Below are 13,086 nucleotides of genomic sequence, written 5' to 3' on the forward strand. Positions count from 1 at the left end.
AAGGCAATAAATATGAGAGTAAAAGCGTTATAAATAATTATAAGGTAAGTACTGGAATAGGTAAATAAATGTAAAAAAAAAGAATATATAAAATAAATTGATAAGTTTTTAAAAAGAATCATAGTAACTTATAAAAAAGAGATAAAACAAAAATATTGTTTTGTCAGTAATTAAAACTGTCGATAATTAACTTTTAAAATAATATCAAGGTAATTAAGTAATGTAATAACATTTAAACAGATGAAACTTTTATAAATAATAATATGTTTTTATACTAAATTCACTTTTTCCTAAAGGTGTATAATAATAATAACAACGTTGCAATGCATATACGTAATTAATCGAATTTTTATGAAACATATGGGAAGTATTTTTATGTTTTATACCATTAGTTTTGAATACTCTATGGTGTTTATGTATGTGTAATTACAATTCAATAAATTATTCTTTCTTCGAAGGTGAGCCCATATCGTCATCAGATGTATCTTTTACCGGAGTCTGTGAACACTTATCCAAATGTTTCAAATTTGGTGAGCTTCTTGTGTAAGGTATCATTTCTTCTACTACCAGTATATCTTCCGGCTTTTCTTTTCGATAGGTCTTAATAATTTTCTTCCATTGAATACCTTTCTTTTTACCAGCCTCCAGAGACTTGTGTCTTCTTACGAGATACTTGGGACTTTTGGCTTTTGGTGTGGCTGCTTTTGCTGGAATTGATAAATTGATATCCGATGGTCTTAAGGGGCACATGTTCGTATGATGACACTGCAATTGACACGTGTCTGAATGAGAACTATCGCTTGTGTCTAGATTGAAAGTATCAGGTAACTGTGTATTTTCGAAACCACATTGTTTTCCTGTCTCTGAAAACTGGTCTGAAAGCGCTTCTAACGAGGGTGGATGCAAAACGTGTGAAGTATATTCTCCCCATGGATTTTCTTCGCTGATATATACCGTAGGAGTGTCGATGATTTGTCTGCTAGTTTTTGATAAATTGGAGGTACTCGAGCCAGGTTGCATTTTAGGACTTTTCGTTAATGTAAAAAATGGTTTTCGAGTGTGTTCACTTTGCGATATTGAATGTCTTCCTAGAGATGAAACTTTTCTCATAGTCTCTGTTAATTTAAATCGTTGTTCTGCTTGTTCTATTCGCGATGGCGATTCTTGAATATCAAACTGTACAATTGTCTCTGAACAAGTTTCATCAGTTTTTGTAGGTGTTTCAGCGCGCGAGCTGATCTGGCTGAAACAAACGAGTCTAACTTAATGAAACTTCATTGTACGAAGAATCTTTGAATGTCTAAAGCGATAAAATAATTTAAAAAATTTTTTTTCATTTTTTTTTTTTAACAGAATTATGCAAAACTACATATCAATTATAATTACCGCCTTTGACTGGATGGGCTTTCATTGTGAGTGGCTAAACTCATGGTTGACGTATGAAGCGAGGGTTTTACATCTTCTTCGTTTTCTTCTATAACATCTGGTAAAAACATAGTTTGCTTTTCTTCAGGGACTCTGTAAACATATATCGCGTATAATTTGTTATTAATGGATTTAGTTCAAGTTAGAAATTTCTTAAGCATACTAACGTCATATTCGCCACGCTACCACGATACGTTTTCTTTTTATAAGCAGCTGCTGCTTCAGTATATGGTAAAATCAGATTTTCATCGTCGAAGTAAATGTCTTTAACCAAAGGTGGACATCGATTCATTAGCGTGTCGACTCCAAGATAAGATACCTACGATTATAAAAAAACAAATCAATTATTATACAGTGTTAAAACATATCTGCAAACAGTAATTATACCTTTGTATGACGATCAATTATCCAGTTGAGTTCAAAGTCTTCGTCGTCATCACCGAAAGGATTAATTAATTGTTCTGCCACCTATTAAAATGTAATTCACTCTTTTTTAAACTGCATATACATACAAAGACTTGATTTAATTTGATAATATTACTATTACTATGCATGTATACATATGTATACCTTTAACAAGCCCATGAAAAAGAAGAATTGCAGAATGGTAAAAACAGGAATATATACGTCAATTTGCAGTTGAAATTGTTTTTCCTTGCCATCAATATATTGACGAGCTATTAAAGCCACAGCAAAGAAACTGTATGTTGCTAGCGTTACTACTTGCGTATAAACTAAAGGGATTGATATCCAATCGTAGCTCCATAACATGCCGCATTTAGTACGAAACTCACAAAATTCCTGTAGGTATTATTAATAATAATGAATAATTTCAACTTATTATTAGTTTATTAAACAATTCTAAACACTTTTTTACGTAATACTACGTATAAATACGAACTTCCATGATTAATTTTAATCCTTGAGGATCAGGAGTTCTCTGATTTTGACGTGCATCTTTCAAAAGATTGATAAACCATGTACACGGGATCCAGTAGGTATTAAATTCTGAACTTGGTACTGCCAGAAATAATTCTAACTCTAAGGACGTCATGAAACCTGTAAAATTGTAGTTACTTTGTTAATACATCTGTCGGTATAATAATAATAATAATAATTATTATTATTATTATTATTATTATTATTATTATTATTATTATTAATTTCAAAGGTGTAACATTATTAAAATTGGAATATTAATTTCTTCGAAATCTATTGTTAACAATGAAGATAACTTGAACTCAAGATAAAAAAAATAAAAATAGTTATACCTACTGAATACAATTTTTGAAAGCACACTCGACTAAAAAAGGGGTTCATCTTCATCGAAATCAATCAGTTTAGTTGAAATTCCGTCATTTCATCATTGACTTTGCCTTGTTAGTTATTCTTCAGCATGAAGAAATATAAATTTTTGCATGCTATGGGTTAACAATTAGCAGGTTCGTGTCAAAAGAAAAAGAGAACTATAATGTTTTACCAGAATCAACAACATGATCAAGCGTTGGGAAACGTTTCTTAACTGCCGAACTGATCGAACGTAAAACTAATATTAGGGAAAGGTTCAAATAACGCATCATACTCCTTCGAAGCATACGAGCGTAATTGTCGTTTCCCGTAACATATAATGCAATTAAATGCATCACTCTAAAAAAATATACATATTGGTCACATATTAATATACATATTGTCTAAGTACTACTACAAAAGTATATAGATATAATATTCTATTATAATACTCACTTATCAGGCCAAGGTATTGCTTGATATTGTTGCCACCACCTTTGAGCGACATATGATACGTAGAATCCAAGAACAAAACTTAATGGAATCAAATTGATGAAGTTATCGCAGTAAATAACAATTTGCTCGAATTCTCTGTAAAACGAATATTCTCTATTGAAGAATTGGCAACAAAGGAACGACTGAATAAAATTCATTGATGTAATAATCAATGATGGGATAAATAGAATCTTCTTCTTGAACAATATACATAATAATACATATTATCTCGATTATTTTTATTCCAATGTACTTGAAATTAGTTGATGATTAAATATTAAATTCATTTGATAACTGCATCCCATCACTGTTAATATAGCATTCATACAATATTGAGAATTGAATTGCAAACTTTTTCTGCTTGGAATTCAGCAAGTAACGATAAATAGCGGAAAGTGCGGCGAAAAGAGTTAAAAACAGGAAGAGTTCTCTATAGATAAGCTTGTAGAGTGAGCCTCTCCACATAAAAAGTAGCCTGGTGAATCCACCCCTCGTTGAGTTAGCGACTTGATATTGGTACGAGACCGTCATCCTTTATTCAGTTCTTATCAGTTTCGTAATCAAAGTAATTTCCTCGTGAGATTAGCAATAATTTCTTCCTTTTCATCGTTAATGTAAGTTACCGTCTTTTTTTTATTTTCAATCTGGCAAACAGATATGTAATCAAAGTTGGCGTGAATAATAAAATAAAGTAAAGTAGATAAGAAATTGAAATTTTGCAATCAAATTTTTATATTCTATCAAATTTCATTTCATACCTCAGACACTAATCAATTCAGTGGTATAGTGTTTTGTTGAATGGAACAATCACTGATCTACATAATATCCATGGTAGATCTCTGAAAGCATAATAAGATTTATCAAAAATATTATTATAAAAAACAGAAATGAAAATCATTGCCGGCAAGTGTCTCCGCGAGTGTTTATACGTATAGCATAAATAATGACGAGTAGTTTTGGGAGACCCGCCAGTATGCAGCGCGCTTGTTAAATATAACTTTGTATATTGGAATAACTACCGTCTGAGTAAACACTCGTTTCATACGAGGTTTCATAGTACATCACAATTGCAATTTTAGACTGACAATAAGTATTATCTGTTAATGCTTGTTCCTTAAATAGCCTGTAATATAATAGTACAACTCCTGTAGTATATATTCAGTAAATATTCTGTAAATATACCAGTCGTTTAGAATAATAGTTTTATTCGTTCAAACGATGTAAATTCTAATGTGATTGGTACATACTAAAAGACAAATACATCATATTGTATCATATTGTATTTCAGAGAGAATTATACCTCAGGATTAAACAATATCCATAACAGTATGTATATATACATACATATACATACATCAATATCCACACCTCTACAGAGATTCTCAATGAATCTAAAGTATTATTAATTGATGATACAATATATGTATGTATAATTGAAACATAATCACCAATGTATCCTAAATATGTATATTTTTTCAATTTCATGCCAACAGTCCAACTTAAAGTTTACGGTCCGTCCAGTCGGTCAAATGTTAATGACACGTGTAAGTATATACATACACACGGATCGTCATTATTGTGTCTAACAGATCGTCTGATGGCCACGCGATGCTTTTCGACGGACCGATCTAAAAATATGTATGTATGTTGGAAAGAAACATGCGACATTGGCCGAACTATGAAACACTTCCGTTCAGATTTTAATGCAATAGTATAGAGATTAAGTAAGCCAAAACCAAGTTAAAGCGGTTTCTTCTTCAGTGACAATCTAATTCAAGCATATCTGCAAATAAATACATGTATATGTATAATTATGAATTTGTTTATGAATTAAATGCAGTATAAAAACTACAAGAAATCTTACATAAATTTGTCAAATACATAATTTCAACTGAAATTTCTATAAATAATTGTTGATACATACATTTATTTTTTATTAAATTTGCGTTAGGCTCCTTTCATCATTAACATAGGATATATGTAAATTCATAAATAAATTTCACTTCATGCTAGAATAAATTTAGTTAACTAATACAAGTTACAATTATACCGCCAAATTGATCTCACCTTTAATTGAACTGGATGCTACAATTTTCTTATTTTCTTCATTTACATACATCTAAAACAGCGTGTTTGTTGTATGTCAAACGTATTTCACACGATTATATTTACTTTCACAGCGAAATATTTCAATCGAAACATTCTGACGTGTAGTTAGAAACAACTTAAATATTTTCTTTTTTATTTCAAAGTTGATTTAAAGTTTCAACTATTACACTTACTGTATGTAAGTTTGACTGTGGATTTGTGTATAATCCGTTACGTGTAACAATCGCAACTAACTAATGCATGAATACATAATGTCGTAACTATATTGTATTTTTCAACATCTTATTGTTGGGTTTTTAATCAAATAAGCACTGCTAACATAAACAATGTTTTATAGACAAATAGAAACGTAGGTATGCTAACTCGAAGACAGTTAGTAGTAAACTGCATCGCTAAGAAAATCAGTATCGTCATTGCGAATGTTAACATTGAAGGTGTTCAATTTGGATCCCGATGGCAGATGCCCAAATCTAAAAAGGGTTGAATGTCAAGCTCGTATTAGGCATTGCAAATCTATACCTGTCTTCGATGAATTAATTGTAATTCGGTAACTTTCATAGAAGAATGGAAAATTTAATATTTTTTTATTACAGATTATCACCATATTAACTTTGTAATTAAGAATAGAATTACAACAAATGACAACTATTATATTCCTTCCTTTTATTATCGCGAAAAAGACATCAATATCTTTGATATTTCACTATCTACCACGCATAAATTATAGATTTAAACAGAGGTATAGAAATAAAGATATTTCCAATTTTCATGTAAATTATTTTAATATTTTCTATAAGCACATTTTAATTATAAAATATTTCAATACTGTCTGCTACAAGTACAATTTTCACAATTTCATTCACAGTATAGCAATAATAAAATCTAACTACACTTTGCTGTAAGCAAATAATTCTTTCAGATTGTTATACCCAGTTTAGTTCCTCCAAACACTGTCCTCTTACTCATTTTGAACATTTCTATCTCTGTGTCTGTTTCCCTGTAATATTGGAGATACATATCTTAGAAATAGTGATACTTAGAAATACTTCCTATTGCAATAACAATTGAAATTCATGAATACTTACATGATTAGAAAGACGCTGTCTGTTTTTAGATAATTCATCCTCGTTTACGTTTTTCACGTCATTCGCAAAATAAGATAAATTATTTTGTGAGTTCAAATTGTTATCATTTTTATGAATATTATTACTATATAAAACTGTTTGTTCCTGGTCACTTGGAGCTACAGTTACTACATCGGTAGAAATATCAACAGTTTTAGCAGTCCTCCATACTTGGAGCAATGTTTCGGAATTGTAAAATGGATATAAGGTATAAACAAGTGGCAATGGTTGTTGGTCAGAGTATTCGTAACTGTTAATTTCACTTGATACTTGACAAGCAAAAATAATTAAACTTGATATTACCTATACAGAAAAAATGTAGTAATCAGTAATATAGGAAGAAAATCAATTTTCCTATAAATTATAACTTACCATCAGTGGAAGATGCATTTTGCTTCTGTATTCCTGTACTATTGCTTCCTAAGAAATGTCTGAGGCTACAATAGCTCTGTAATACCTTTAAATACCCAAGAATGAACTTCTACCAATAGATTATGTGTATTCAATTTCAAGGTTTGAACGTCTAATACTTCTTAGGATTATACCATAAGAATCCATTTAGTGATAAATTAAATTCTTCACAGATCATTAAATAATAAAGAGAGCAGATTATAAACATAATTCTGAATATTATTTATATAATATATAAATATTCTTTTATTATTTAACGTATACACAAAAAATTTATAATTACAAATACTTTATCTTTCAACTGTCTCTATGGGTATTACATTGCAGCCTAAAAGGCCGTTACCAACCCAAGGACGCGGAATTAAAGCCAAGACTATAATATTAGATCCACGTTTAATTTTCACATTGATTGTTTTATATCTGCTGTTTTGTACCAAGGTACCAATATCTTTTAATGATCTAAAATTTCGACAATCGATAGAACCAAATTCTATTATCAGGTCTTCAACTTGAATTCCCTGTAAAAATTTCATTATCAATTTGTATAATCATCCGTGGTTCTTCAAATGATATAACAATTTAAAATATATTTCTCACCGCCATCTCTGCTGGAGAACCTGCAGATACCAGGTTTACTCTCAGGAAAGGTTCAGTTGATGCGCATTCTTGAATGTAACTTGTACTTGGAGTAGAATAACTTTCCACTTGATTTCCTGCCAGACGATGCACTTTGTGCAAACCCTCTTCTATTTTTCTCATCAAGGCTTTATGATCATTTCTGAGACCTAATCACTTAAAAATGTACTAATAAGTTCAAGTTATTCAAATTTTAACCCAACAAAATTGCGTAATAATTAAACGCACATATTATCTTATGCCTCGTATGTCTGACTTGGTAAACATCAATATCGGTTCGTGGATACCCTTCAGAGTCCACCAGTTGATCATCCATGCCGACATGATTCTGCAATTTTTTATATTATCAAAAATTTTAACGGAATACATTATATGTATATACATATATTATCGATAGTATGATTAAACATTCTATACAAATCAAAGATATACATATTAATGTACGTACAGAATCTAAAATTTCTTTCAAATCCTTCAAATCTGATTCAATTTTATCTTTATCTTTCATAAGTTGGAGGACATAATCCTTTGCTTCCTGTAACTCCATGTCGACCACCATTTTCGTTTACTTACACCACTGCTTACACTGACACCTACATCATTTATCAGGAACGTATATACTACGTAGGCGACTTGCCTCGGAAGTTATCAATACAATTACAAAAAATTATAATATAATTATACTTTTAATATTTTTTACAAATTTTATGTTAAGATTTAATGATCGTATACATATGTATATACATATAATAAATCCTTGCTACCAAATGCTACATACATTACACATATCTTTACGTAGATATTCACATTTGTAGTTTTAAGAATAAAGCTTTTAAATAACGCGCTTCGTATACAACTGTTTCTTTTCCTTGAGGAGTTACGGAAAGCATATCCTGCATATCAAAAGGCTGCTCTACAACTGTCACCACGTCTCTTCCGTAAACTATAAAATAAAAGTTTCAATAATTATATAGTAACTATATTAAAGAAAAAAATATTGTATACCTTCACAGTGTTCCAAGAATTGTATACATTCCTGAAGTGTAATATCTTTTAAAACTACTAGTTGTTTAGCCAGCTGTTCTAAAAGAGATAGAAAGCATCTTTTCGCATAAAACCAAGTATCTGTTCCTAATTTTTTATTATAAGGTTCCAAACTTTTCATTACTCTGGATATCCCAAATTCATAATTTCCTTTTGAACAATACAACGTTCCAATTACTAAATTTACAATACACAAATGAAATAATTTTTTCTCCTGATCTTCTTGCGAAATGGCTTGCTCTTCCTTTTCAATTTTTTTCATCAATCCTTCAGCTTCCGCGTTCTGAGAGTTCATAATGTAGCTAACGCATAAATTAGCAAGTACTATAGCGCTTACATCTAAAATCTGAAATTTTAATAATATTTTATAATTAATAATTTAAAACTTATGAAAGTAACTAATAAAAATGAAATAGTAACTAACTAACTAACATTATCATATTTTTTTCGAACAATCGGCTCGTAAAATCCAGTCGCTTCTTTAAATTTATTTTCTTGCATAAAAAGAGTATGAGCTACATTTAGTTTCCATATATCATGCTCATTGCAGAATTCCACGCTTTTTCTGAAAATCTTTTCCACTTGTATATAATTCCCAAGTTCCCAATAAATTTTAGCTTGTGCCATTAAAACTGGTATGTATCTTTCTAAGGCTTCTTCGTAATCATTTACTGCTTTTTTAACAGCACTATCATCGTGATTTAATCTTGCTTCTTGTACTCTTTTTGTAGCTTTTCGTAATATTTCCATATGTTTATTACCGAGATCGTCAAATTTCCGATAGGCTTCTTCTGGTGAAGTTTGTTGCGTAATTAATGCATCCAAAAAATCATATAAATACTACAAAATAAGCATTAATTGTAATTATTGTCAATTTTTAAATTTAAATGTACAATATTGTACATTTTTTTTATTCTTGTTACTCGTCCCCCTTATTACGTTGCGCTTGCTACAGACCTGAGTAGTTTATTGGTGAGCCTAACCTTTCAATTCGTGAAAGATTATTTACTTTATTGTTACTGATTTCCGTATAAGTATTAATATCAGTATAATTTACAAAGAGAAATATTAGTATTCAATTGTATAAAGATGGCAAATTGTAAGCTAAATGAAATATTTCTTGGAGAAATTGCATCGGTACAGAATTACGGAGCTTTTATCAGAATTCCGGGCTGCTCAGCCCAGGGACTGATACATAAATCACAGGTATTAGAACAGCGTATTCATAATAAATTACTCGGTTCTATGTTTTAATATAAATCCTTTATGTTTATAAAAACTCATCAGGTAAGCTCTGCTCGTGTCGACGATGTTGCAGAGATTTTGCAAAAAGGAGAACGAGTATGGTGTAAAATTATTTCGATCGGAGATGATGGTAAAATAGGATTGTCAATGAAATACGTGAATCAAGGAAGCGGTACAGATTTAGATCCGAATGGAGTTGAATTACAGAGAGACACACAAAAGAGAAAAACTATAGAAAAACATGAACGTAAAACCATACATTTAGAAGCTGTCCTTAATACTACGTGCACTAAATGTGGAACTGCTGGTCATTTATCTAAAGACTGCTTTATGTCTCCTGGTGGGAAAAAATATGAATTAATCCCAGAGATTGAAGAAGAACAACAACCTATTGTTCAACCGCAAACTGATGATGTAACTAAAAAAGAGAAAAAACACAAAGAGAAAAGAAAGAAAAAAAGGAAAGTTAAAAAACTTAAGCAAAATACGGATGATAGCGATTCGGATAGAAAAGAAATTGTTAAAAAGAAAAAGAAAAAGTATTCTAAAGATCAAAAGAGGAAAAAAAAGAAGCATAGTAATTCATTTAGCGATGAAAGCTCCAACGAAAGTTTGTCTAGTCATGATGTAAAAGCTCATAAACGAAAGCATTCAGACAATAGTATAGACAAACATTCCAAAAAATCCAAACATTCGAAAAGTAAACACTCCACTGATTGAGAAATTATATGAATTCGGTAGAATTTCTAATAAAGTTTTCTACCGTTTTCATCATTTTATGAACTATCAAAATTTTTGTAGTAGTGAAATCGATGTCCGTGAAAAATGTATTTTGAGTGTATAATATATTAATACTACGATAATTAAAATCATACTTACCGACGTTAAATATTTGTAAGTCAAGTGCACATTTTCGGCAAGCACATCTGCAGCTAAATCATAGTATTGATATTTGCAGTACAACAGTAACAAATTAGCAAAAGTTTCAGGTGGAAATGGATTTTGTTGTAATAAAAACATTAGTTTCTCAAATCCTTCGCTTGGCTTTGTATCCATATTTATTAAGGCTTGATTATGCAAAGTAACAGCATCAAGCTCTTCTTCAGACCTGGGAGGCATATCTGTTAATGCTTCTTTTGCTGCTTCAACTAAAAGCAATTAATTAAAACTCAGACACCCGATAGCAAGTATCACGATAGCAATTAAAATAAGTGAATAACTGAAATTTATTTTATACAATTACAATTTTGTAGTTGATATTCTATGGCTGCTTTTAAATTGAATGCTTCTGTTAAAGCTGTTTCGTGAAGCGTTAAAGTATTACCAACACTGCGTACTTCTATGCCTTCTGTTGTCATGCCTACTCCTAATTCTGGATGTTCCTTTATCCCTTGTTCAATAATATCAGCTAACATAAAATGTAGGATAAAAATATTATTGAATTAACAAACTGTATCGTCGATAATAGTATATTTACCAATGTGTTTCGAGGATGCAGCATACTCTTTTAATTTAAAATAGCAAAGTGCAACATTATATGATAAATGAGGTTTAAAACCTGCAATTTGTAACGCATTTGCAAACTTTTTTAAGGCTTGTTCATATTGTTCTTCCTGAAAAGATCAAATATTAGACCGTTTATAAAGAGTACCTTCAATTTTCATTTTTATACCTTATATAAAAGACATCCTAAATTAATCTCTGTATCAACATCATCAACTGAGCATTGATCGACAAGATTTTTTGCAGCAACAATATCTTCTTGGCCATATTTTATTGCTGCCTGCAGTTTCTTTACTTTAAATTCCAGGTTGCTTTGATTAACAATACTGGAACATATTGTCCATGCTTCTTGATACATACATGCTTGATGTAAAGATTGACCATGGTATAACTTGTATATACTTTCATCCGGACATAATTGAACTAATTTTTCATAACATTGCGCAGAAGCTATAAAATCTTGAGTATAAAAATAACAGTGAGCAAGTAGAGATAAACAAGGTCTGGACTGTAAAATAATTTATCAAATATGTATAACTTATAAAACTAATTTATCGATAATGTACACAATTATTTTAGCATAATCATACATACAGCAGGATAAACATCTAGAAGTGTAATTAACACTTTTATTGTCTCTGTATATCTTTGTTCCTTAATCTGTAATGTACATATCTATTTTGTATGCGTTCAATTAACATTTAAAAGTAATTAAAAAAGTAATTTTCTTGATTATAAAAATTAGTATCACAGCAAGGAATACCAATGCGTCTGGTAAGACACATTATAATAAACAATAAACTAAATAGTAAAGTAATACAAGTTGGATGTAAATAATCTATACCATTGTATAAATTGTTTTTGTATATTCTCCATCTTTAATGTAAATATTTTGTATGAAAGTACTCATGTTGTAGGCATTGACACCTTTTTATTTTACAAAATATTGGTGATTATTTATTTCACAAAACTTCTACTATGTACTTTACTATCCAATGTGCACAGTATGTATTTAATGTTGTAACAAAGTGCACACACAGTTACCATAGAAACACAGTGACTGTTCCCATATGAAAGAATTCAATTTTGTGCATTTTTAATGCTTATATATAAAATATACGTAATACATATGTACATATATAAAACTTAAAACTATAAAAACGTGAACGTCTCGGAAAATGAGCTTTAAATAAATATTACCAAGAACTTCTTTTATTAAACGCTTCAATATAATGAACACATAATATTTATCACATTATTTCTCTATTTATAATATAGTATTTAATTATTTTTATTATGTATATTCTTGTATTCGCTTATGTATGTATATATAGCAGGGAACTTGAGCATAAAACTGTAACATTGATAGTCCTTTATTTTTTTTTTTAATCATGTTCGACGTAATCTAATTTTTACGTTGAACAATGTACATATTTTTCATCGCATCAAACGTTTCTATTTTCGATAAAAAATATATAGATTTTCACGACTCAAGGCACAAATAATCAAACATTGTTTTCATACATTGCAGAATTGATCATAGTGTTGAGAGAGAGAGAGAGAGAGAGAGTAAAAAAAATTGACTATAAAGTGGCGCTATCTTAAGGACGGCGAACGGGCAAAATAGTGAATGTATACCTAACTTTTAAATGAATTTTTAAAGAAAGGACTTGAATACAGTGTAATCAAGTGTAATGTGTTGTATTGATGCATGACTACACGCATACGGGACAATGTGTAAGGATCGAACGAGCTAACAGGCATTAAGAATCGGTGTTTTTCTGATCACCATTGCGCCAATAGGTGT

General features: G+C 30.2%; 4 protein-coding genes across 14 annotated transcripts; 1 reads left to right on the top strand and 3 right to left on the bottom strand.

Annotated features, from left to right (window-relative positions):
* Positions 1-330: 330 nt before the first annotated feature.
* Positions 331-5,732, bottom strand: LOC114873001 (bestrophin-4-like). Of its 8 annotated transcripts, none has more exons than XM_029180818.2 (14): positions 5,275-5,732; positions 5,132-5,216; positions 4,768-4,990; positions 4,227-4,330; positions 3,966-4,046; positions 3,560-3,851; positions 3,169-3,303; positions 2,906-3,072; positions 2,327-2,484; positions 1,996-2,226; positions 1,813-1,893; positions 1,593-1,744; positions 1,387-1,518; positions 331-1,243 (listed from the first exon to the last, which is right to left on the bottom strand). In XM_029180818.2, the coding sequence occupies exons 6-14, from the start codon at positions 3,736-3,738 to the stop codon at positions 442-444; spliced, it is 2,037 nt and encodes a 678-aa protein (XP_029036651.1). In that variant the 5' UTR covers positions 3,739-3,851; positions 3,966-4,046; positions 4,227-4,330; positions 4,768-4,990; positions 5,132-5,216; positions 5,275-5,732; the 3' UTR covers positions 331-441. The 8 variants fall into 8 exon arrangements, with proteins under 8 accessions (XP_029036651.1, XP_029036650.1, XP_029036657.1 ...); XM_029180817.2 differs by having other exon boundaries at positions 4,656-4,990; XM_029180824.2 differs by lacking the exons at positions 4,768-4,990; positions 5,132-5,216 and having other exon boundaries at positions 5,275-5,326; positions 5,490-5,732.
* A 1,338-nt stretch (positions 5,733-7,070) lies between these two features.
* On the bottom strand, positions 7,071-8,075 carry LOC114873012 (26S proteasome non-ATPase regulatory subunit 9). Its single transcript, XM_029180846.2, has 4 exons — positions 7,936-8,075; positions 7,716-7,815; positions 7,449-7,636; positions 7,071-7,369 (listed from the first exon to the last, which is right to left on the bottom strand). Exons 1-4 carry the CDS (start codon positions 8,044-8,046, stop codon positions 7,142-7,144), a joined length of 627 nt encoding a protein of 208 aa, XP_029036679.1. The 5' UTR covers positions 8,047-8,075; the 3' UTR covers positions 7,071-7,141.
* On the bottom strand, positions 8,064-12,832 carry LOC114873003 (tetratricopeptide repeat protein 30A). 4 transcript variants are annotated; one of them, XM_046289042.1, is made up of 10 exons: positions 12,124-12,471; positions 11,874-11,939; positions 11,449-11,787; positions 11,254-11,389; positions 11,020-11,184; positions 10,656-10,924; positions 8,964-9,371; positions 8,493-8,877; positions 8,266-8,430; positions 8,064-8,080 (listed from the first exon to the last, which is right to left on the bottom strand). In XM_046289042.1, exons 1-9 carry the CDS (start codon positions 12,187-12,189, stop codon positions 8,291-8,293), a joined length of 1,974 nt encoding a protein of 657 aa, XP_046144998.1. In that variant the 5' UTR covers positions 12,190-12,471; the 3' UTR covers positions 8,064-8,080; positions 8,266-8,290. The 4 variants fall into 4 exon arrangements, with proteins under 4 accessions (XP_046144998.1, XP_029036660.1, XP_029036661.1 ...); XM_029180827.2 differs by lacking the exon at positions 8,064-8,080 and having other exon boundaries at positions 8,192-8,430; XM_029180828.2 differs by lacking the exons at positions 8,064-8,080; positions 12,124-12,471 and adding an exon at positions 12,480-12,832 and having other exon boundaries at positions 8,192-8,430; positions 11,449-11,939.
* Positions 9,397-10,650, top strand: LOC114873009 (nucleolar protein of 40 kDa-like). Its single transcript, XM_029180841.2, has 2 exons — positions 9,397-9,737; positions 9,819-10,650. The coding sequence occupies exons 1-2, from the start codon at positions 9,621-9,623 to the stop codon at positions 10,494-10,496; spliced, it is 795 nt and encodes a 264-aa protein (XP_029036674.1). The 5' UTR covers positions 9,397-9,620; the 3' UTR covers positions 10,497-10,650.
* Positions 12,833-13,086: the final 254 nt, after the last annotated feature.

This window comes from Osmia bicornis, chromosome 15 (assembly GCF_907164935.1).
Source record: "Osmia bicornis bicornis chromosome 15, iOsmBic2.1, whole genome shotgun sequence".
NCBI classification, from domain to species: Eukaryota; Metazoa; Arthropoda; class Insecta; order Hymenoptera; family Megachilidae; genus Osmia; species Osmia bicornis.

Excerpts from the sequence above, each read along its gene's own strand:
- LOC114873003 (XM_046289042.1), bottom strand. The coding sequence starts at position 12,189 with ATGAGTACTTTCATACAAAATATTTACATTAAAGATGGAGAATATACA. Across the intron at positions 11,185-11,253 it reads TGCATCCTCGAAACACATTG|CTGATATTATTGAACAAGGG; the intron begins GTAAATATACTA and ends ATTTTATGTTAG. Across the intron at positions 8,431-8,492 it reads ATTCTTGGAACACTGTGAAG|TTTACGGAAGAGACGTGGTG; the intron begins GTATACAATATT and ends TTTATTTTATAG.
- LOC114873012 (XM_029180846.2), bottom strand. The coding sequence starts at position 8,046 with ATGGTGGTCGACATGGAGTTACAGGAAGCAAAGGATTATGTCCTCCAA. Across the intron at positions 7,816-7,935 it reads TGAAAGAAATTTTAGATTCT|AATCATGTCGGCATGGATGA; the intron begins GTACGTACATTA and ends AAAAAATTGCAG. Across the intron at positions 7,370-7,448 it reads GTTCTCCAGCAGAGATGGCG|GGAATTCAAGTTGAAGACCT; the intron begins GTGAGAAATATA and ends AAATTTTTACAG.
- LOC114873001 (XM_029180826.2), bottom strand. The coding sequence starts at position 3,738 with ATGACGGTCTCGTACCAATATCAAGTCGCTAACTCAACGAGGGGTGGA. Across the intron at positions 1,519-1,592 it reads GGTAGCGTGGCGAATATGAC|AGTCCCTGAAGAAAAGCAAA; the intron begins GTTAGTATGCTT and ends ATATGTTTACAG. Across the intron at positions 1,244-1,386 it reads AGCCCATCCAGTCAAAGGCG|CCAGATCAGCTCGCGCGCTG; the intron begins GTAATTATAATT and ends CGTTTGTTTCAG.
- LOC114873009 (XM_029180841.2), top strand. The coding sequence starts at position 9,621 with ATGGCAAATTGTAAGCTAAATGAAATATTTCTTGGAGAAATTGCATCG. Across the intron at positions 9,738-9,818 it reads GACTGATACATAAATCACAG|GTAAGCTCTGCTCGTGTCGA; the intron begins GTATTAGAACAG and ends AAAACTCATCAG.